Below are 23,739 nucleotides of genomic sequence, written 5' to 3'. Positions count from 1 at the left end.
GGTTGCTTCCATCTTTTTGCTATTGTAAACAGTGCTGCAATAAGCATGGGTGGGCATATATCTGTTCGCGTAAAGGCTCTTATTTCTCTAGGAACACATCTGATTTTTTTAAGGCAATAATACTACTGAGAGAAAACTTGGACTTAATGGATGAACCCCTGAAACTATTGCCCTGAGACAGTCTTTAAACCTTAAGCCAAATACATCCCCTGAAGTCATCTTAAAAACCAAACAATAGTTTAGCTTAGTTAGTAAGAAAGGCCTGCCTTGAGTATTAAGCTCTTTTAAGAACTATTTATATGGGATCAAACTGACAACAGCAACTCTCGAAAGATTAGATAAGAACATCAGGGGGCAGTAAGCTTATGAAGGAGGGAGAACTTGAAAAGGAGGGTGGGAATGGTTCCACAACTGGAAGAATGTAATCAATGTCACTAAATTGTACGCGGGCACGGAAACTGTTGAATCGGCGTATGTTTTGCTGTGTATATAAATAAATAAAATTTAGGAAACAAACTTTGACTTAAATTTAATTCAGCTCAACTCAACCAAAAAATGCTTTCTACATCCTAAGTCCTCTAAAGCCCAGAGCTACCAAGATGAGTGTAGTCCTTGACCTTGGGGAAGGAAGTAAGTTATTATATAATCCAGCAAAGACTATTATTGAAGTGTAAACTACACGTACAAAGTGCCTGGAAACACAATAAAGATGGCCCATAATTTGGCCCCAGGGATAAGGACTGGGGTGAACATAGGACGAAGGTAGTAGCATCACAGCTGGGTCTTACGGAATGAACTAGGCAAGAAATGGGGCGGGCAGTACCAACATTCCAGGCTAAGGAAACAGGCATTTAACTTTACATTATCACCAATACTGATTCTTCTGATGTGTCCAGGAAAAAGAAAAATCCTGCCTCAAGGTTGTTCAATAGCCACAAATACAAAAGCCGCAATGCCCAAGAGCTTTTTTTGGTCTTATAATACTGACCTATGGGGAAAAAGAAGGTCTTGGTCAGCAATCTATTCAGCTGAATAACCAATAGGAAACAATGAAAGATTTTAAATGCTGTCACTACAAACAATAAAAAAAGTGGCCATAAAAGCAGAGGTGAAAAAAAATCCAGTAACATGAAGAGAATTTTAAATGATTCCATATACAAGAATAGATCTAAAAACCATTTATTCAATTAAAACACCATTATTAAGTAGCCATTATTTAGAAAGGATCTTGAGTATTGACAAGATAAACTATGTGGTGCGGTCAAGTGCATGAGATTCTTTATTCACTAGCTATATACTTAAACACCTAAAGATCAAGACTGGCCACTACTTCTGGCCTCTTCCCTCATCTGTCTAGATTTTGGTCTGCTTCAGACTGTGCTCCGGTGTAGTCTAAGAAGTGAGTTAAGCTTGAGGGAATTAGTTGCAAAGGCAAGAGCCATTTTATTCAGGAAAAAAAAAAAATTAATTTGCCTTATAATATGGAATTTGGATAATAAATAATAATTCAAACCACCGGGCTTAATACAAAGTCTAGGCCAGGTTACCCTGTAAATATCCCTTAAAGGTTTGAACCTGTGGCACTGCTCATCCATGTGGGTATAAGTATTCCACTGAAAAGCAAGTTATTAGCCAGAATCCTGAAAAAAGTTGACGTACTTCACTTGAGAGGAGTAGCTCATCCCCAAGCAGCCATTAGGATCAGAGGGCATCCTCCGTACAAAACACGAACACAGACCAAACAGAACGACAAGTCATTTCTTGAAAACCCCTCCTATTCAGATGACTCCAGGGACCTTGCCTTGTGCCACGTAATTTCACCAGCTTGGTTCATCTCTGTCTATGTTAGGGGCTAAGAGAAAGGAGAGAGGTGGCGCTAGAAATGGAGACACCCAAGTCCACCCTATTTATGTACGCCTCAATTCACCACCCGAACACACAAGTAACCACATAGGGATTTCCTGAGTGTTTTTCTATGAAATATATTAATTCTTGGCTCCGAGACCTACATTGAACAGTTGGGTATTGTTTTAAAAAAATATTTTCACTATGTACAAGCAGACAAAAAAACCCAACTTTTTTTTTTTTTTTAGAGTTAAAGAAACTAAGGGACAGAAAAGTTTGTATCTGTCAGATGAGCTGGAGATGATCTCATGTTCCATCCAGGTCTAAAGGTCTAGGCTCTGAGAATCCACAGAGTTGGTTCTTTGACAGCCTGGGAAATTCTGCAATAGCTTTTATTCAAGCTGCTTTTGAAGACTTACCCAAACGTTTTTGGGGAGGTGTGGAGAGGGAAACAGACAAAGGGTCAAATCAGGAAAAACAGAGGTGAGGAGAGAATGACTGGAGACAGGCCAAAATTAGCCGATCTACAACAGCTTCTGTCCCAAGATCATCGAGAACCTTATCTGGGCGCACTTGTTTCTCCTCTGTTCTGAATCCAAAGGTAGAGGCAATTTCGACTCACAGTGACCCTACAGGACAAAGCAGAACTGCCCCACAGGGTTTCCAAGGCTGTAATCTTTAGGGAAGTAGACTACCACATCTTTGCTCCCACAGGGCCGCTGGTGGATTCGAACCCTTGACATTTCTGTTAGCAGCTGACTGCTTAACCACTGTGCCACCAGGGCTCCTTCCATTCTGAATAGAGAAAATAAAATGCAATAGCAAGAAAATACAGCCAGAGCCTAGAAAAAATAAATTGTTCACTGCTCAAGCAAATCAACTAGCAGGTCCCCACCCCCACCTCCCCCCAGGGGGGAAAGAAAAACAGCAGTGAGGCCTGCCAGAAAGCCTTCTGGTGGCTGTCAAACTGTCGGAAATCAGTGTCCCAACTCCACTCTCTCTGTGACCTCAGACAAGTTACTCATAACCTCTCACATCCCTCTCCTCACCTGAAAAACAGGATGCTACCACCTTTTTTTTTTTTTTTTTTACCACCTGCTTTGCAAGGTTGTTGTGAGGATTGGGAACAATATCTTAGGGGATCTGGTCCTTGAAAACCCTCCCATAAATGGTAACTGCTATGACATGAGAAGCTCATTTGGACCTTTTACACTTTGATTCCCAACATGGGAATAATTTTTTTTGTCTAGATTACATACAAGAATTACAAGTAAAGTTGAGATGCTCTAGCTACGTCTTTATTAAAGAACTACATTCTCACACTTTTCCTAAAGTGAAAAGATCTGAGGTGATGAGGGAAACGACTGGCCGCCTAAAAAGGGGGGAAGTTCCCTCAAAGAGGACGGACTGTCTGCTCTCTGAGGGCAGGGGCTGGTCTGTTTCATTCCCAGTGTAAAGGAACTTTCCTAGAGCAAACTAACTGTGGCAGACTTGGGAATCTCATATTACAGTCGTTTAACAAGCTTACAAGATACCCAAACATCAACCCACCGTACACTGTGTACTGCACAAAATCGAGTCACACAAAAATACTAAAGTTATATCGCAATACAGCTTAATCGCGTCCTATGAGGTAACCATAGTGAACTCACACTTTAAATAAGGGACCAGAAACACACAGAAGTCGACAGGAGCGAGTCTCCGGCCGAATGTTCTAAATTGGGATTAGAACCCAGAACCTGGGGGCACGACTCTGCCTGCAAGATGACTACTCGGCCTCTCGGGAAGCGAAGCGGCTCTAACACCAAGGCAGCTCACTCGAACTTTCCGGTGGAAGGGGCTGCTCAGCCGGCGGCCGGCGCAGCTGCGAAGGCCCGCGGCCCTCGGAGTCCTCGGACCCCGACTCCTGGCGGCCCGCTCGCGGCTGCGCTCCCAGGAAGCCGGGAAGGGGGGCGCGCCCGGAGGACGAGGGTCGCCCGCCCTTTCTTCCCCTCGGAGGGCGGGAGTGGACGAGGGCGCGCCGCCGGGGGAAAGGCCACCTCCCCCGTCAGGAAGCAAGACCCCTCGCGCCCTCGGCGCCCGCTCGGCCTCCCCGCGAGGCCCGCCGCGCCCCCCGCTCTCCGCCGGCCCCGGCGCCCCCGCTCACCCGGCCGGAGCTGGAGGCCGCCGTCCCGGCGGCTGCACCACAGCGCGCGCTCGCCCTGCTGCAGGATGTAGTGGTCCTTGGCTTGGAAGAGCTCCATGCCGGCCCCGGGCACCGCGGGCGGCGGCGGCGGCGGCGGCGGCTCGGGCGCGTCCGCGTCTCCGCGGCCTCCCAGCCCCGGCGGCTGCGGCCCGCGGGGGGCGCGAGGGGCGTCCTCGTCGGCCAGGGCCGCCGGAGCCGACGCCTCGGGAGCGGCCGGGAGGGACGGCGCCGAAGAGCAGCGGCCGAGAGAGCAGCCGCCCGCCGGCCCCGGGGAGGAGGACGCGCCCCGGCGGCGACCGCGGCGGAGGCTTCCCCGCCGGCCCCTCCCCTTCCCGGCTCCGCCCCCCGCCCGGCTCCGCCCCCCGCCCCTCCCCTCCCCGAGCTCCTGGCCTTCCTCCTCTTTTCCTCTTTCTTGTCCTTCGCTGGCTCCTTCTCCTCCTTCTCAGGCTTCCCCCGGGTTTGTCCTCCGGGTCCGACCCCCCGGCTCTTCCTCCTCCCTCTTTTGCTCCCACCGACCCTTCCTCTTCCCCCGTCCTCCTCCCTCTAGGCTCTTTCTCCTCCCCAGGCTCCTCCCCTGCCCAGCCCGCCTTCCTGCCCGGGCGGCTGCAGGCAGCACCTAGCCATGCCTGACCAAGGCCGGCCGCCGCCTTTGGGGCAGAGACCCACTTATGGGGCCCCCCCCCCGCCTTTGCCGTAGGGTTATTTATTCCTTTCCTCAGCCCTAAGAAAGGCCAGGCCACCCTGTCCCTTTCTGCGAGTCGTCAGGTGCCCTTCAGGCCTGAGGTGCCTGTAGAGGCACCAGGAGAACCGGGAAATGGGCCCCAAAGGGCTGATTGCTGGGATCCATCCCCAGCCAGGCTCTCTGCAGAGCAGGGGCATCTTCTGTGTGGGTTTGACAACAGCTGGCATACAATAAGTGCACGTCAAGGAGGAGATGAAACAATAGAAAATACACAAGTGTAGCCACAAAAAAAAAGTTGCTGTCAACTCATACTAACCCTATAGGGTTTCTAAGGAGAGCCTGGTGGGTTTGAACTGCCAACCTTTTGGTTAGCAGCCATAGCTCTTAACCACTATGCCACCAGGGTTTCCACTATTAGCAGCAGAGGGCACTAGACAGGCAAGGGAGTGAATACAGAAGCAATTGTGTCCTGGGTTAGGCAGCATGGGTCTGAGGAAAAAAAAAAAGCAGTTAATGAAGTGGAAGGGTTATGTGGTTAGTTGCTGTCCAGTTCATTTCGACTCATGGTGACCCCATGTGTGCAGAATAGAACTGCTCCATAGGGTTTTCAAGGTTGTGACCTTTTGGAAGCAGATCTCCAGGCCTGTCTTCAAAGGCACCGGCTGGGTAGATTCAAAACACCAGTCTTTTAGCTAGTAGTAAAGCACTTCACAAGATGGCTGGAGAACCTCTTGTGGGAAGAGGAATCCCTCCCCAGCATCCTTGAACTAAGTCTCCTCTGAAAGGCCAGGCGGTATTTTGAATAGAATGGTGCTTGGGAGCCAAGCCTACCAGGTCCAAACTCACCTCCGGGTGTCTCTAGCTGTGTGATCTTGGGAAAGTCTCTTGGTCTCAGGTGGTGGTTGAACTAAATGACCTTTATAATTACACAGCCGGTTCTATAAATCAGTCTCTCTGTTCCTATCTCCTGCGTTATCTAATGCCTTAGAAAGAAAAAAGACGAGAAGTAGGAGACAAAAAAAGGGAGACAATTTTTTTTGTCATTTATTATTCTTTTATTGCTATTCTTTCACAAATATATTGTTTTTGTTCCTTTAAAGAGAATTTTTTTAACTAATTATTTATTGTGCTTTAAGTGAAAGTTTACAAATCAAGTCAGTCTCTCGTACAAAAAGTTATACATACCTTGCTGTGGACTCCTAGCTGCTCTCCCCCTAATGAGATAGCACGTTGGGAGGCAATATTTTTAACCTTCTGCTTAGATGAAAGAGAGAGGCGCCAAAAGCAGGAAGGAGTTCCACATTGCTAATTATCCCAGAGATGGACCTTGGTGGCACAGTGGTTCAACCTTTGGCTGCTAACCAAAAAGGTCAGCGGGTTAGCCCCTCCTTGGGAGGAAGATGTGGCAGCCTGCTTCCCTAAAGATTTACAGCCTTGGAAACTCTATGGGGCAGCTCTACTCTGTCCTACAGGGTGGCTATAAGTCGAAATCAACTCGCTGGCAACGGGTTTGTTTTTGTTATTGTTTTGGGGAGAGGGAGGTTTGTTCCAGCCCACACTGGTTGCTCCTTTCAACTTCCATAGCAGAAAAGTCCCAAGATGAAAAAATATCCCGGAGTCTTTTCTAAACACCATGCCTTCTGGGCTACCTTACTCCACAGAAGGTTCAAGAGGACTGATTACTATATCAAATTTGTGTAGTATGATTTGGACAAAGAAGATCATGGAGACAAGATGATAAAGAAGTTTCAGTGAAAACATCAGTTGCCGATTTATTGTCGAATTAAGCCATATGTTGACTTTCCTTAGCAAAACTGAGTAGATAATGAGAAAGTTTATGAAGACAGTATGTTCTGCAAATTACTTCGTTATTTTTTAATGAATCATACCGCCTGGTGTGAAGAAAATAATGCTCTTGTAACTGTTTTAAAACAACTTATTACTTGACTGAAAATTTTCCAGACGTTTCCAATCAGTGGCTCTCAGCCCTGGCTACCTATTAGAAAAAGCGGGGTGTTTTTCCAACATACCAAAGCTTGGACCTCAGACCAGCTAAATCAAAATCTCTGAGATGGGGCATCAGCATTTTTTTCTAAATTCCCCAGCTGACTCTAAAGTGCAGCCAGGATTGAGAACAACAAAATTAATTAAAAAAAAAATTTATCCTAATCAATAAAATTCATTAGAAAAATGTGATTGACAACTACTAAGCAGAAAAAAGCAGTCGTTAACAAATACCACTGTATGGGATTGGTTATCTATAAATCCAGAGTTAACAAGCAGAGTAGTTAGAAAAGAGGAAACCAGGAGGAAAGGTGTGTTATCTACCTGACCCAAAGGCACACTGTTCCTCCCTCATGCTCCAAATAACATGCTCAGGTTTGGGGCAGGCAGAGCTCTGGCCTGGCTGAGCAGAATGAATGAATACCCCTGCAGACATCAAGCCTCCCACCTGCCACAGCTGCCTTGCCAGACACCTGCCCTGGACTTCCTGAACTTTGGACCCTGCTTGCCTGCCTGAAGCTCCAGACCCTGCAGCTCCTCCGCTCCCTGGCTGGCCTCCCCATCCTGGGCCTGTGGCTGCCTGCCAGCCTTTTTACCATCCTCCAGAGTCCTAATTCAAGGCACTCCTGCCCTAATGTCACTTAGATTCTAATGGCAAGTTCATATGATGTTGTCTTATTTTTAAAACATGGATGACCGCTATACATATTATCTCTCTTCTTTTACATGTATGGCATATTTACAATAATTTAAGTGCCTTTGCTCAGGAGGCAGCTTCTAGCCAGTTCTGTGTTATCTCCATCAAGTCACTTAATTGGTTTAGTCTCAGTTTCTTTATTTGTTAAAAGAGATGATCACTAAGGGTTCTTTTAGCCCTAAAATCTGTGAATGTGAAGAAATGTGCCCACATAGTTAAACCTACATAAGATGTCTCAGCCAGGTCAGGTGGCTGTGTCTTAGATCTTCCACCGTGTGATGAAGCTGTCCACCGCGGCATCCTGACTGTGACTCTTGCTGCTAGGGACTGGGTCCGTTGACTTGGTAATAATGTGCCCATATGAGACCCCTGGAGTTTTACCCCTCGAGGCCTCTCTATCCTCAGTTGTGTGGGTTTTATGCTGAATCTAAACTCTGATTTTTTCTTTGGCCCTTCATGTGAGGTTTATTATTTGTCTTCAGGATTTGGGGGTCCTGATTAGACTTTGGTATCTTCTGATGAAACTTTACTTTTAGCATCATTTCCTGTCTTCTGTCTGTTTGTCCAGTCTGTTTGTCGTTTGTCTATAAGCACTTTCCTCAGTCATAACTATGTATGCCATATTGGTTTTGGGAGAAATTCTGTATATACATACATACATTTACATATATATATAAGCCAAAAAAACCAAACTCCTTGCTGTCAAGTAGATTCCAAGTCATAGTGACCCTAAAGGACAGAGTAGAACTGCCCCATAGGGTTTCCAAGGAGTGCCTAGTAGATTCGAACTCCTGACCTTTTGGTTAGCAGCCATAGCTCTTAACCACCGTGCCACCAGGGTTTCCATACATATACATGAAGCCCTAGTGGCATGGTAGTTAAGATCTTGGCTGCTAACCAAAAGGTCAGGAGTTTGAATCCACCAGCCATTCCTTGGAATCCATACGGGGCAGTTCTACTCTATCGTATAGGGTTACTATGAGTCAGAATTGACTTGACAGCAAGTATTCCATTTTTGGGGTGTGTGTGTGTGTATACACATTCTGCCTGTTAGAAGTCCACAAATTTCTCAGGCCAGCAGTCAGGGCAGCTTAAGGCTAAGAGCCCAAGACATTCACAACCCTTATTTTTACATTTGACCAACTGTCAGCCAACTTGTCATGGATTTATCTGCTAATGAACTTGTGCTACGTTCTGAAGTAGCTTCATCAAGGACAATCGGAAGCTGTAATGACCATTTTAGAGAACTTTGACATAGATCCTGTTGTTCCTTTGAGAAGCACCATAAGACAAAGAGGGAGAGAGAAGTCCCTCATGAGGAGACTGTCTTGTCGGTCTTAAAGACAGAGATCACTTCTTTTACTACAGAAGACCATCTTGCCTTCATAGCCATAATTTGAGGGTTAATAAGTACGGCTTTTTAATTGTATGACCTGATAAAATTATCAAGGCCTTGAGCTATAGTTTAAACCTACTGATGTAACTCTTGTGTTTGTGTGTGTGAGAAAATGTATTTTCTGCCTCCTGTCTTTCTCTTCTCTCCTTGCAGAGGGAAGATAATTAGCCTTTTACAGTGGGTAATTTCATATTTGTCTAAAGCCAGCTGCCTCTCACTTCCTTTCTGTTATGCATTACTTTCTCAATTAAAAAAAAAAATAGCTTAAAAAAAAATTAGGTAGTTCTCAATAAGCTAATTTGGAAAATATGACCAAGACATACTGTTAAAAGAAAAAGCCCAAGTTGCAGTATAGTATTTTATAGTATCCTATTGGGATTTTTTAAAAGGGGAAGGGGAAAAATATTATGTTTTTATGAGAACGTTCTGGAACAAAACACAAGAAAGTGTTTGTTACCTCTGAGGTGTGGAGATGGAGGAGGAGGTGTGGCCATGGGAATAAGGAATGCAGGAAGGAAGATAAAGACTTTCCCTTTTCACTTTATATTCTTGTATACTCTTTTGATCTTTTAATGCTTTAAATCAAAAAAGAAACTAGTAAAATATTGTGTGTGTGTATGTGTGTAAAACTCATTCTTCCTCTTCAAAAAATTGATTTAAGGGCTATAGAACCTTTGTTTTGGCAAACCAGCAGTCCAAAGGATTTTTTTTTATTCATTCTTAGCTCTCTTGAAGTCTTGGTGGCACAGTGGATAAGCATGCAGCTGCTGGCCAAAGGTCGACAGTTCGAATCCACCAGTCACTCATTGGAAACCCTGTGGGCCAGTTCTACTCTGTCCTATAGGGTCGCTATGAATTGGAGTCAACTTGATGGCAGTGGTTGTTTTTTTTTTTTAGCTCTTTTTATTCCTCATATTCTCCTTAATATTTATTTAATTTTTGGTGTAAATGTACACAGCAGAACATATACCCATTCAATGATTTCTGCATGTACAGTTCAATGACATTGGTTACATTCTTCACACTGTGTTACCATTCTCGTCATCTCTACCCATATCATTTCACTGTCATAGATGGTGCCCTATAAAATTCTCATCTATGTTTTAGAGTTACTGTTGTCAATTTGATCTCATATAGATAATTCTTTAAAAGGGGGCAATGCTCAAGTCTAACATTCTTTACTCATTTAGTTAAACTGTTGATTAGTTTAATGATGACTTCAGGGGATAGTTTCAGTTCAAGGTTTAAACATTTTTTCAAGGCAATAGATTCAGGGGTTCCTCCCATCTCAATGTGTCTGGTAAGTCTGGATTCCAAAATAATTTGAAATTATTTTCCACATTTTTCCCCTTTTGATCAGTATTCATCTATTGAGTCCTTGATCAAAAGCTTCAGTAATGGTAGCCAGGCACCATCCAGTTCTTTGATCTCAAGGCAAAGGAGGCAGTAGTTCATGGAGGCAGTTAGACCTGTAGTCCAGTTCCTTCTCTGATTCCTGGGTCTCCTTCCTCCTCAGCTACTCCAAGTGAATAGAGACGAATTGTCATATCTTGGATGGCCATGAACAAGGTTTTAAGATCCCAGGTATTTCTCACTTAACTAGGGGGTAGAACAGAAACTCTAAAAACAATATTAGGCCAATGGACTGGACAGTGTCATGAAGTCATGACCCTAAAACTTTGAACCAAGAGAATTAATCCCATGAGTATTTGGTTGTGCCTAAGTAGTATCAGCAATTACAGCCTCTTTTTATATGTAACACAACATTTGCCATTTCACCCTTTTTCTGGTGTACTTAGTGGTATCAGTTACATGAGTCAAGTTGTATAACCATTGCCCTTCCAAAAAACAACAAAAAATCCAAACCGACTAAGGTCCAGTCGATTCCAGCTCTTTGAGATCCAGGGTTTCCAAGGCTGTAATCTTCACAGGAGCAGACTTGACACATCTTTCTCCCATGGAGCAGCTGGTGGGTTCAAACTGCTGAACCTTAGTTAGCAGCCGACCCCTTAACCACTGCACTACCAGGACTCTCTACCCTTAATCGATGCCAATTTTCCCAACACCATAGACATAAACTCACTCTTTCTCAGAGAATGGTTACCTTTCTCCCTTCCTCTAAGTATCCACTAATAACCATTGGTCTCTGTATATTTATCTATTCTTGTCATTTCATGGGAAACCCTGGTGGCGTAGTGGTTAAATGCTATAGCTGCTAACCAAGAGGTCGGCAGTTCAAATCCCCCAGGCACTCCTTGGAAACTCTATCGGGCAATTCTATTCTGTCCTATAGGGTGGCTATGAGTCGGAATCGACTCAACAGTACTGAGCTTGGTTTTGGTTTTTGGTGTCATTTCATATAAGTGAGGTCATACAGTATTTGTCATTTTTGAGTGACTTATTTCACTCAGCATAATGCATAGTGTCTTTGAGATTCATCCATGTTGTAGCATGTATCAGGACTTCATGTCTCTTTATGGCTGAGTAGTATTCAATTGTATATATATACGCCGCTGTTTACCCCATTGTTTATGTATTTGTCTATTGATGTGCACTTAGGTTGTTCCACCTTTTTGCTATCGTGAATAGTGCTGCAATGAACGTAGGTATGCCTGTGTCTCTTCATGTCACTGCTTTTAGGTCCTCTACTTAATATTTTTGAGCTTTCTTAACACCTTAAATGCTTAAATATTAAGTAAAAAAAAAATTTTTTTTACTTAATATTTTTGAGCTTTCTTAACACCTTAAATGCTGTCAAAGCCAGCTACAGGTAAGCACGTAAACCACCTCTCTATGCTGTATATGCCTTTAAATGGAGGGTAAGGAACAGGGCTTTTTCTTTACCACCTTTTCTAAACTAAAGCAAAACCCATAGCTCGTTCTTCCTTTCTGCTGCTCCTAATTCTCAGGCTGGGGGCTTGTTGGGGCCTGCACATCACAAGTCAGTAACCGTTGTCAGAAATGCTCCCTGTTAGATCTCAGGCTGGGGGCTTGTTGGGGCCTGCACCTCACTAGTCAGCAACAGTTGTCAGAAATGGTCTCTGTTAGATACTCACATTAAGGATTTGTCAAAAGAATGCTCTGTACAGCACCAGGAAACAACAGGGGGGAAATTACCCCCGTAGAAACTTGGTACCACCTCAGAAAAGCTGCCACATGGATCTTGAAATTGTTTCTTGTCCTGGTTAAAGAAAAATAACATCTTACAGTGTTCCACCATTTATGAAGAGTTGCACTCAGTGACAAAGGAACACAGGAGTCTGGTTTTCCTAACACTGCTCCATTCTCTTGCCTTGATTATGCAGCAATTCTTCAAGGACCCTCAGGGAGGACAGTGAAGGGAGGGGGTATTGGGAGGGTTGTACTGCTCATGACTGGATCAGCAGAGGGGTTGGGGGTGGGGTTACAGGCAATTTATAAGACAGAGGAGCTAAGAGTGGAATGTGATTTGCCAAGTTCTCATGATGGTGTTTTTAACTAGGCCAGTGATGGGTAACCAGAGACCCCCCCCCCCCCGGCAGCTGTGGCAAATGAATTTTCAAAATACGGCCCTCAGTCTAATTGTAGGATTCGAGGACTACCTCCATGTGGCTACTTCTCAAAAATGGCAAGATGCTAACATTTAAGTTGCCCCAAAGCAGTGTATCGTGTGGTTTTTCTCATTGCCATTCTCCAATTTAATCAAGCGGGAATTCTAAGTTGTAGGTAGGTATCAGGCAGTGTTTTGTTCTGTTGTGCATAGGGTCGCTATGAGTTGGAACAGACTCGACGGCACCTAACAACAACAACAGCAACATAGTACTTATATAGCAACAGCCCAAGGAGTTCAGTCCTGGACAGCATTGAGTTTAAAAATAAAAAATTTAAAAAAGCATTCTGTACAATTAAAAATATTTTGAGAAAACTCAAGTCCTTTGGGTACATTTCTCGAATACTATGAAGTCTCTGTGACAGTTATTTTTAACAAGCTCGTTTCTTTTCACCATGGCCCCCATAGGGCATTCAGGCATCTCCTCTCAAAATTCCACAATGCTTTCTCTCTCCAGCCTCCTTTCTCTTTTTCCGCTCTTTATTGTGAAATCTGACCAAACCACTTAGGGTTCATTATTTCCCTGGAGAAGCCTGGCCCTCCTGGAAGGGGGGAAAGGGGAAGAACAGCACAAAGTTAAGCCAGAAAACTCCAGCTCTGGAGAAAAAGGAAAAGGCTGGAGACACTCAGGCATAAACCAAGTCTACCCCACGACCTCAGCATGACCGTATTTCACCCCTTGAGATTCAATAAAACTATTTTCATTTCAAGTGTCAAAAAAGTATGTCCTGTTAATGATTTTATCTGGGGCCCTTATATTCAAGGCCTGCAGGCTAGTATCTGGGCTTTTCTCCCTTTGTGATTTTGTGATTGGAACTTGAGGAGTATCTTTGGACTCAGAGATGGACAGCAAGCTTTGGGGGGACTGGGATCCACTGGCAGAGATGACCATGCAACTGGATCTAAGGTTATTCCCCAAAGTGTCACCAGTCCCTTATTTTCTGCTGACCTGTCCTGTTTGGAGCAAATCACTTACTGTTCTGCCTGTCAACCTTGGAGCTGAGAAATCCTCCGGGGGTGGTGGGAGACAGGTAAGACGTCACCAGCGAGAGGCAGGCAGTTCCGATGAGCTGTGTTGTCTGGTTCCTCTCCGCCCTACCCCGCTTCTGCCCTTGGTAAGCAGAATTTTGTTTACCCTGGCAACACTGGCAAGCACCAAGCCCTGGGTCCCCTGCCACCTCCCCTATCAACCAGCTACCTGTCTTTAGGTCTTTAGGTCAGTTTCCCTATATGTCAAATGGGGTAAAACACGAAATTGTCTTTACAGGGTTCTTGTCGGGATTAAATGATGTAAAGTCTTTGAAGGGACGTCCTAAATTATTAAGTGTTATCGAAATGTTATTTTATAATTTCAAAAAATACACCTACTTTATGTGTATTTTTATCCTACAGATCTGAAATTCATTATTGACAGATTCCTATTAACATATTTATGGACACATAATATATATGACGCAATCATATGTATGTGTGTGTGTGTGTGTATTTCTGGGCTGGGATATACATATATTTCAAATGTTTGTAGCTCACATCATTGGGAAATAAGAGGAATATGTACATTATATAGTCATATGGTAGACGTTGGTTTTAATTCCCAACCAGGGATGGATTTCCCCTGGGGCTAATGAGGCTTAAGTTTCAGAACATTTCTATTTCATCAAAAGCCCTGTGCTTAATTCTGTATTCTTTATTTTGTGCTTGTCTTGCTAAAGAGGACCCTCCATATTTTCAAAAGCTCAGGCCCCACAAAATTTGCTCCCAACAGCACCGTGAAAGAACCTTCCATGCTTCTATACTCCAGGAGAATTTTGTGTCTGCTTTTTGTCTTCTCTTGATTTGTCCTCCCCTCTTTGATCATTCTCTTGTATCATTTTAGCCATTCTTCTTTTCTAATCTCAGGTATAGCTCCTGCTCCCTCCAGTTATCTAATCCACTAACAATCATGTAGCTGGGTGAAAACACACACACACACACACACAAACTCACTCGCTTCTATCAGGGCATAAATTTAGAGATAGGAAATAGTATGTTCAAGGATGGCAGCATTCACCCCAGATGACTCAGAGCTATTCCCAGTCAATGTGGAGCCCTTATGAAGAACGCTTTGATTCAATTAATGCTAGGGTTATAGATTCTCCAGGAGTGGATTCAAAAGTACTATTAATAGGAAGAAAGTGTTTTCACTGTATGCAATTAGACTGGGTTATCTTAGGAAGCAATGCAAAACTGTGTGTGGCAAGGTGTGCTTGTCCTTGAACGATTCAGAAAAAACCTGGTCACAGCTGTTCCTGCTCAAAGCACTGCCTGGAAGCAAGCAAGGTCCCACAGCACTCCCCCAATTCCTAGGAACCCAAGGTCACTTCCCCACTCCAGAGCCAACAGAGGAATATCTTCAGTGACATCTGGCTGAAGCCTGAAGTGCAGAGATTACAGGACACACGGGGAGATAGAGGGCAGGTTGCTCATGTGGGAAGGTTGGAATTGTCAGGGTAGGGGATGGGTGACGTCAGACTGGGAGGAGGCCAAAAGGAGGACAGGAGACAGAGGAATGAAAATTGGGGAGATAAAATCGAGGAAACAGATATCATCCATTTTGAACATTCTCTGAAGACCTAAACCATGAGGTCTTTCCCTAAACCTGAGTGGTATAAGGAAAAGAGTAAATTGAATGGAGTCAAAGCTTCTAGCACTGTTTTTGTTGTTGTATACTGTCAAGTCGGTTCTGACTCATAGAGACACTACAGGACAGAGTAGAGCTGCCCCACAGGGTTTCCAAGGAGTGGCTGGTGGACTGGAACTACTGACCTTAGCAGCTGAGCCCCTAACCACTGCACCACCAGGGCTTCCTTTCACTTAAAAAACCCAAACCCGTTTCTGTCCAGTTGATTCTGACCCATAGCGACCCTGTAGGACAGAGTAGAACTTCCCCATAGAGTTTCCAAGGGGTGGCTGGTAGATTTGAACTGCTGACCTTTTGGTTAGCAGCCGTAGCTCTTAACCACCATGCCACCATGTAAAAGTACAGTCTAAATCCCTGTAGTAGGGTCCCCAAAGATATCAGGTCCTAATCCCTGGAACCTGCTGATGTTTTCTTATACAGAATAAGTGTCTTTGCAGATACCATTAAATTAAGGATCTTGAGACGGGGAGATTATCCTAGATTATCCAGGTAGGCCTTAAATGTAATCACCTATATCCTTATGACAGGGAGGTAGAGGGAGATTTCACAGGCAGAGAGGAGAAAGCAGTGTGAAGACAGAGCAGAGAGAGATTTGAAGATGCTTGCCTTGAAGACTGGAATGATGTGGCCATAAATCAATGAAAGCTGGAAGCCAACAGAAACTAGAAGAGGCAAAGAATGGATTCTCCCCTACAGTCTCGGGAACAAGGCCCTGTGACACCTTGATTTCAGCTCAGTAGGACTGACTTTGGACTTCTGGCCTCGAGAACTGTAAATGGATAAAAGTGTATTGTTTTAAGCCAAAAAAAAAAAAAAAAATTTGTTATAGCAGCTATAGGAAACTCATACAACCCATCTCAGAATTCTGTAAGTGCTTGATCTGGCAAGGGTGGGCAGCACTGACTTCTAATCATCAGGTGGGGTGATCCCCTGCCCCCTTGTGGATTACTAGTGGAGATGACCTATTGTCATCTTCTGACCATAGGTCGTCCATACCTCTCCCCTCCCCCCTCAATAGGGGACAGATAGAGAGCTCCAGCAGGCATCTAGTCTAATGAAGATTCAACAAGTTGCAGCAACTTGCCTAACATCAAGCCTCATAGAAGTCAACCTTGGAAGTTCTAATCTGGCATGATTCCCATCACACCACCTAGCCTCTCAGGTAACCTAGTATATAGGAATGCTGCTATTTCATCTCCTGCCAGCTTCAAGTATATGCTTCACTAATCCTCACACCACCTCTTTTGGTGGAAATGACAGGCAGACCACTAGACATCAAAGCCAGGGATTCCTACTTCACATTTACATCTGAGAGATTTAGGAAAATACTGCAGTCCTAATACCTTCCTGTAAACCCATTGCCCTTGAATCGATTCTGGCTCATAGTGATGCTATGGGATAGAGTAGAACAGCCCCATAGGGTTTCCAAGGCTGTAATCTTTACAGAAGCAGACTGCCACATCTTTCTCCTGAGGAGTGGCTGGTAGATTTGAACGTCTGACCTGTCAGTTAGCAGCTGAGCTCTTAACCACTGTGCCACCATGGCTCCTTACCTTCCTGTTCCTGCTGCTAAATAATAATTCTTCTCATAAAGGGAAGATTTCTCAAAAATTAGTTGATTTTACATCCCAAAGCAGCTTTTCTGATGTTTCAGGATACAGACGATTCTTCACACTGATGGTATAATAATCACCTCATGGTTTAATGATGTTTCCTTTAGTTCTAAAGCTCTTTACACGTGTTATCGTATTTGAAGCAATGAATAGCCCCAAGAGATGTACTCACGTGACTTCAGTCAACAGTTTCCATCTGTCATGCAGTGTGTTTGAAAGGGAAGGGGAGAAACTTTTTCTGAGGGTTTGTGCCAGACACTTTACCACTTATATAATGCTCACCACGTGTTTGGAGCTGTCTTGTTTGGGCCTGTAGCTACTGGATGACACTCAGGAGCCATCAAGCACTTATCAAGCATTATGCTTGTCCCTGCCTTGCTCACTAACCCAAGAGAGATTTGTAGGTTCCATATTCTTTAGATGGCTTGTTTTTTCACTTACTCTCCTTTTTAATACATCAATTCTTCATGCCATTCAGAAAGGGGGGAAAAAACAGAGAGAAAGTAACAGAAGCCTGTGCAAATTAATTGTACTGTTTCCTTCTATTTCTACAGAGTACAGATTTACTTACTTTTTAACACAGATAAAACATCAGCCACCCAGGAATCCAAGTATGACAACAACCAAATTATTAAGGTGGGAATATTCACAGCCGACTTCTTCTGCCCGGGCCTACTTGAGTGTGTTTTGTTGTTACCCTCTCTGCTTCTCCCCTTCCCTACCCTCAAGAAGCCAATCTATATACGATGACTTACTCAGAGCTTTCAGAGTTCTACCAAGCAGATCTTTGAATTGATGGATCTGCCATTCATTCTTCTCTTCTATGTCCCTTCCATTGCCCTTCAAACTGAAATTCACCATGGGGAAGGATGTAGCCAGTACCCAGCCAAAGAGCTCACCATCAGCTCACCTACCCTATCCTCTTCTCCCCATCATCCTAATCCTTGGGGTCCTTCCAATCACCTCACAGAATGTGGAATTCTTTCTCAGCCTACGAGGCAAAATATTTGAAATTAGGTAGACGCATTTAAACCAGAAACTTGCAACAATTTCCAGATGACTGACATACTCTGTAAAGTTCTTGAATAAATTAGGGTACTCTTTAAAAATGATCATTTCATCAACATTAAAAATATTTTATTAACTGAGAAAACGGAAAAAATGAGAGTTCAGAACCCAACTTAGTCCCCTTATTAATGTAATCTAAAACAACAAGTTTGCTGGGTGCTAAAAATAGCACCAAAACTTTGTCAGTGAGTAAGCTCATAGAGAATAATCACAAAGTTTTAAAAAGATTTATACATATAAAAAAATAAAAAATTCAGTCGTAACCAACATCTAATGTGGGCAAGTGTCTTCCTCTTAAAACAAACAAAAAAGGTGAATGAATGTCAACAAAAAAGTCTAAATTTTAGAGACAGAATGTTAGCCAAGAGTTATGGGCATAGAAAAATAAAACCACGTGGCTATTCATCTTTTACTTTTAGGGCATGAGAAAAAGACGTATTTATAATGCCCTAGAGAAGCATTAACACTGAAGACTGCAGTAAGCACATAAAAACAGCCCTGCTACCAGGACAAAGGATCCCTCTTTCAACAGGCAAATTAGAACGTTTTTTTTGTAGTTAGGAAGTATGAGATGAGAAAGCTTATCACTAATGATGATGTAATTAAGCAATGAGCCTTTTTCTGGGTATTAGTGTCAGAATCCACTCAGCTACAGTGTAGTGTCAGCTCCAGGTTCAATCTGACTCACTGGGGTAGTGGGAGGCATAAAACAGAGTGAGGTTGACAGGGTTTACATCAATCTCACATTAAAAAAAAAAAAAATTTGGAGAAGGATAGCCCGAATGGTTGCACAACTTGAAGATGTAATCAAAGCCCCTGAATTATACATGTAGAAATAGTTGAGACAGTATATGTTTTGTTAGGTATATTTTCACCACAATAAAAAAATTAGACAAAACACACAAATGAACAGATAACCCACAGTGCATTCCATTTACACTCCTGTTTATAATCCAACAGGTGAGGGAATAAATTCAACCACAACATCCTCTCCTCCTACGGGCCTGTGAATGGAATGAAATAAACAGCTGAGTTCCTGATGGAATGGAAAATAACACCTTTGCTTAGGTGTGGAATCGCCAATGACATCGGAACAAGAATTATTGTCAGGCATCAAAGAGAAGATGTCTTGAGGGAAAAGATCCAAATAACAAGTTCTGAGGCAGGACAAGTCAGTTAAAAAAAAAGGGAGAAGAGGTAGAGGAAGATAATAACGCTAACTTTAATTTTCCACAGCAGGCTCCGTAGAGCTCAAAATACTTAAGAGACTTATTTTTGTTCTGAGGTAGCAGGAAGTAACTATCAGCTGCATTTACAGCTGGTGCAACTCAAGCATCGCGTGTTTAGGTGGCGCTTGGGTTCACGGGGCAGGATCTCCTAGCCCTGAATAGAACAGCACAGGAGGTGGTCTGTAGAGTTTCTCCTTTTTTTCTAGAAGCATATAACCGAACCATTAGGAGATTTCCCCAGTCCAAATATTTATTGCTTGATAAAGTAGAAAGTCAGCAAAAAAGAGGAAGGCCCTCAAAGAGATTGAAACAGTGGCTCCAACAATGGGCTCAAACATAGCAATGATTGTGAGGATGGTTCGGGACCAGGCAGTGTTTTGGTCTGTTGTATGTAGGATCACTGAGTCAGAAACGACTTGATGGCACCCAACAACACAACAACAAATATAGATTATTTTAATATAAAAATATGACATATTAATAATTACATTAAAATTTTTATTAGAAATCTCAAAGCTATTGAGAGCAAGAATCAGCCCATTCTATAGATCAAAATAAGAGTGGTGACAGAGATGTGGTCAGTTGGTCAGTTTAAGACCAGGATATTTCTACCTAGGGGTTATTGCTGTTAATTGCTGTCCAGTCTATTCCGACTCATGGCAGCCCCATATGTGCACAGTTGAACTGCTCCATAGGGTTTTTAAGGTTGTGACCTTTTGGAAGCAGACCATCAGGCCTGTCTTTGGAGGCGCTTCTGGGTGGATTCAAACTGCCAGCCTTTCTGCTAGCGATAGAGTGCTTAACCACTTATATCACCCAAACCAACCAAAAACCAAACTCATGGTTGTTGAGCCACTTCTGACTCGTAGCAACCGTATAGGACAGAGTAGAACTGCCCTGTAGGGTTTACAAGGAGTGGGTGGTAGATATGAACTACCAATCTTTTGGTTAGCAGCCAAGCTCTTAACCGCTGCACCACCAGGGCTCCTCACACCACCCCAAAAAACCCAGTGTCTTCGAGTCGATTCCGACTCATAGCGACCCTATAGGACAGAGTAGAACTGCCCCACAGAGTTTCCAAGGAGCACCTGGTGGATTTGAACTGCCGACCCTTTGGTTAGCAGCTGTAGCACTTAGCCACTACACCACCAGGGTTTCCTCACACCACCCAGGGACTGGTAAATGTGTTCAAAATCATCAAAGGCCATGATCTTCATGTAAAAAGGGAGACATCGCTGTGTTTACCAGTGAAATAACCCAGATACTCTCTGAATACTTTCTCAAAGAGTTCTTCCTATTTCTAAGATTCATAATTCTGTGACTTGAAACTTATTGTTTCACAGAATCTATAAAATCTTATGTGATTTTTCCGTTACAGTTTTTTTGCATCTCCATCCCCAAAGCTGATAACAGGTTTTTTCAGAGGAAATGTCTTCTGAAATGTGGTGGTCTATGCTAACGATTCAGTCATTCTTTAGAAGGAAAGAAAAGATGTCTGTAGAGGGAGAAACATATAATAAGAATAATAAACATATTTGAGTTTCCATTCTAAGATGCTCTGGTAGGCACCTTCAGTCTACTCAGCATGATTTACACAATCATCCCAAATTGTTGTTGTTAGCTGTTGTTGAGTTGGGCCCCCACTCACGGCAACCCCATGCACAATAGAATGAAAACTGCCCTCCCCGTGATGGGTTATAGACTTGACCATTGTGATCCATAGGGTTTTCATTGGCTAATTTTTGGAAATAGATCTCCAGGTCTTTCTTCCTAGTGTGTCTTAGTCTGGAAGCTCCCCTGGAACCTGTTCAGCACCATAGCAATATGGCTGCACATGAGGTACATTTACTGGAAACCAAAGCTGGATCTCCCTCATGGAAGGCGAGAATTCTACTACTGAACCTTCAATGCCCTCATCCCCCCAGATTAGGAAAGTGGAAAATGAGAGGCAGATCATGCCAGGAACTTGCCAGGTAAGGTCTCATAGCTCCTGAGAAGGGAAAGGGTAAGCTAGGGACTGACACACCCCACTCTGACCCCAAGAGCAAGAGAGCTCGGATGAGAGAGAAAGGGGGCAGAGAGAACAGCGTGGAAGAGGCCCAGAGTAGAAGCTTCTTTTCTTCCCGCTGTGCTTGTAGTGGCTAGTTTAGGAGCTACTGTTTCTGCATGAGCACTGTTGCCTCTGGCACCTCAGTAAATTTCTGACAGACCAGCAGAATCAGAATAAGCCATTCCTATAACACTCTACAACAGGGCCCCATTGTTGTGTAAGTTGGGTGGCCTTTTAAGCATTATTCCCTGATCTGTACAATGCATTGTTGCAGGGTTGGGTGAAATCACGAAGTGCAAGCATTCTTTCTGAGTGTGGAGGAACACCAACAAAATCGAACGATTCACTCTGAGTGACCCCACGTTGCCTCACTTTACCCCACAACATTCTTTCCCCACCTTCTCCTTAAAACCCCTCCATTGCCGTCAACTCGATTCTGACTTATCGCAGCCCTTTAAGACAGAGTAGAACTGCTCTATAGTTTTTCCAAGGTTGTAATCTTTACAGAAGCAGACTGCCATATCTTTCTCCCACAGAGCGGCTGGTGGGTTCAAACCACCAGCCTTTCGGTTAGCATCTGAAGCTTAACCACTGTACCACCAGGGCTCCACCTTCTCTTTGGAATCATTTATTCACTCAATAACTACTGTGTAATAGTGATAACAAATTGATAGCTCAAGTAGCTGCCAGATACCAGCTCTCTTTTTTTGTTGTTGGTAAATTTGTTAAACCCTGCAGAGGCAACTCATAATAATTTCCAAAGATTTCATCTTAATGCAAGAGAAATACAAACAACTAGATTTCCTTTAACATTAACTTCAGTCTTAAAAATGAAATTTTATGTGCTTTCTCATTGCAATTCCAAGAAAACATTTCTATTTTTTCTCCTTTTTTACCTTGCTTTGAATATTGTCCGATATAGTACTGCAAACTGAGCTCACCCAGTTGGGAGGCACTATACCATAGCTATGACAATGGCTTCAAACCTACCAACTATTGTTCCGTTGTACGTAAGGTCTCCATGAGTCAGCGTCTACTCGATGGCACCTAACAACAACAAGCCTTGTTTTATTTTACTCCTTTACTCTCTGCTGTTCTGATTTATTTTATATCAACTTCTTTTTCCTTGGAATTTTCCTTTTCCCTCCTTTTTTCCTCTCCAAACTGTTCCCTAATTGTTACCAGCTGTTTGATTTTTTCTTCCTTGTGGTTCTCTCTAGGATCATAAAAGCATAGAGACTTAAAGTAAAAAGGGACTTTCAGTTACCTGAACAGCATCATTTTATAGACAAAGGGCTAAGGTTTAGGGAACTTAAGGGATTTGCCCAAAGTGATAGTTAATTTGGGGGAGAACTCAGGAGTAGAACCCAGCTGTCTTGATTCCCTTGACACTGCACTGGTTCCTTCCTTGTACATAATTTCACACATACGTACATATATATATGAATATATGAAATGTTCAAGGAGCCCTGGTGGTGCAAACAGTTAGGCACTTGGCTGCTAATGAAAATGTTGGCAATTCCAACCTACCCAGTGGCTCCACAGGAACAAGAGCTGGCTATCTGCTCCGTAAAGGTTACAGCCAAGGAAATCCCATGGGGCCGCTCTGCTCTGTCACGTGGGGTTGCTATGAGTGGAAATCAACTTGTTGGCACCTAACAACAACAAAAGAAGAAATAGTCATATCCCCACCACGCTGGTCGATCTCTCATGCTGCGCGATCATGCTGAGTCTTCAACTCTGGGCCATCAAGTACACATTTAGAAACTTACTCTGGTGCTTGAAATTTTCGAGGCATCATTCTCTTGGGTAGATGGTAGAAGATTTCATAAAAGTTTGTGAAATATGGCATCCTTGTTTTCTAAGTTTACAAAAAAGAGAAATACAAAGAAAAGAAGGAAAAAGGGGAAATTTTGATAGAGTATTACCAATAGTAAAAGTGTTGAGAAAGAAAAAGGAAGTGAAATTACATAACTCAAAAATATACTCATGGTATACTCATAGATTTCCCTCATGAATACAATCTAATAAAGAAACGTTTAGGTCATAGGTCAAAAAGTGATTATCATCAAAAGAGGAAAGACAATGCTTTCCCCTAACTGCAGCAGGACCAGTTGTGTTCAGTGCTGGTCCCCAAAACCCTCACAGTTGTTGCCACAACATAACTGCTTGGTGTGCTTTGTCTAATGCGCGCTGACTGAGATAGATATGTAGTCTACAGAAAGTTAAACTGGAAAGCGGACTAGGCTCTGGATTTGGGGCTTTTAATGCCAACATTCTGTTATTCTAATTTTGAAAATCAGCACAAGAATATTGCCAGTTGTTAAAGAGACCCCATGTTTGAGCTTCTTCCATTTTTCAGATATCAAGGCTCATATGTGGAGAATGGGTATGATTTGAACCCCTTGGCTGCAAATAACAGAAACCAACTCAAGCTAGCTTAAGTTAAAAAGGACATTTATTTTCTGACGGAAGAGTGTCTCAGGGGCCCGGTGAGCAGTTGCTGCTGAGCCGACGCCAACTCATGGCAAGCCCATGTGTATCGGGGTAGAACCGAGCTCCACAGGGTTTTCAGTGGCTGATTTTTTTGAAGCAGATCACCAGGCCTTTCTTCTGAAGTACCTCTGAGTAGACCCCAACCTCAACTGCACTAACCATTGTACCATCCCAGGACCCCCCCCCAAGCACTCACCAAACATTC

The 23,739-nt window shown here is 43.4% G+C and overlaps 1 protein-coding gene across 1 annotated transcript in view; it reads right to left on the bottom strand.

Annotated features, from left to right (window-relative positions):
* The window catches only part of INPP5F (inositol polyphosphate-5-phosphatase F), an 82,930-nt gene extending 78,591 nt beyond the window's left edge, over positions 1 to 4,339 (bottom strand). Inside the window, exon 1 of the mRNA XM_049854749.1 lies at positions 3,992 to 4,339. Coding sequence (XP_049710706.1) covers positions 3,992 to 4,088 — 97 coding nt within the window. The 5' untranslated portion in view covers positions 4,089 to 4,339. The remainder of the gene's footprint in view (positions 1 to 3,991) is intronic.
* Positions 4,340 to 23,739: the final 19,400 nt, after the last annotated feature.

Source organism: Elephas maximus, chromosome 16 (assembly GCF_024166365.1).
Source record: "Elephas maximus indicus isolate mEleMax1 chromosome 16, mEleMax1 primary haplotype, whole genome shotgun sequence".
In the NCBI taxonomy this organism is placed as follows: Eukaryota; Metazoa; Chordata; class Mammalia; order Proboscidea; family Elephantidae; genus Elephas; species Elephas maximus.
Note: the sequence above shows the minus strand (reverse complement) of the source record. Positions and strands in the feature narration are given on the sequence as shown.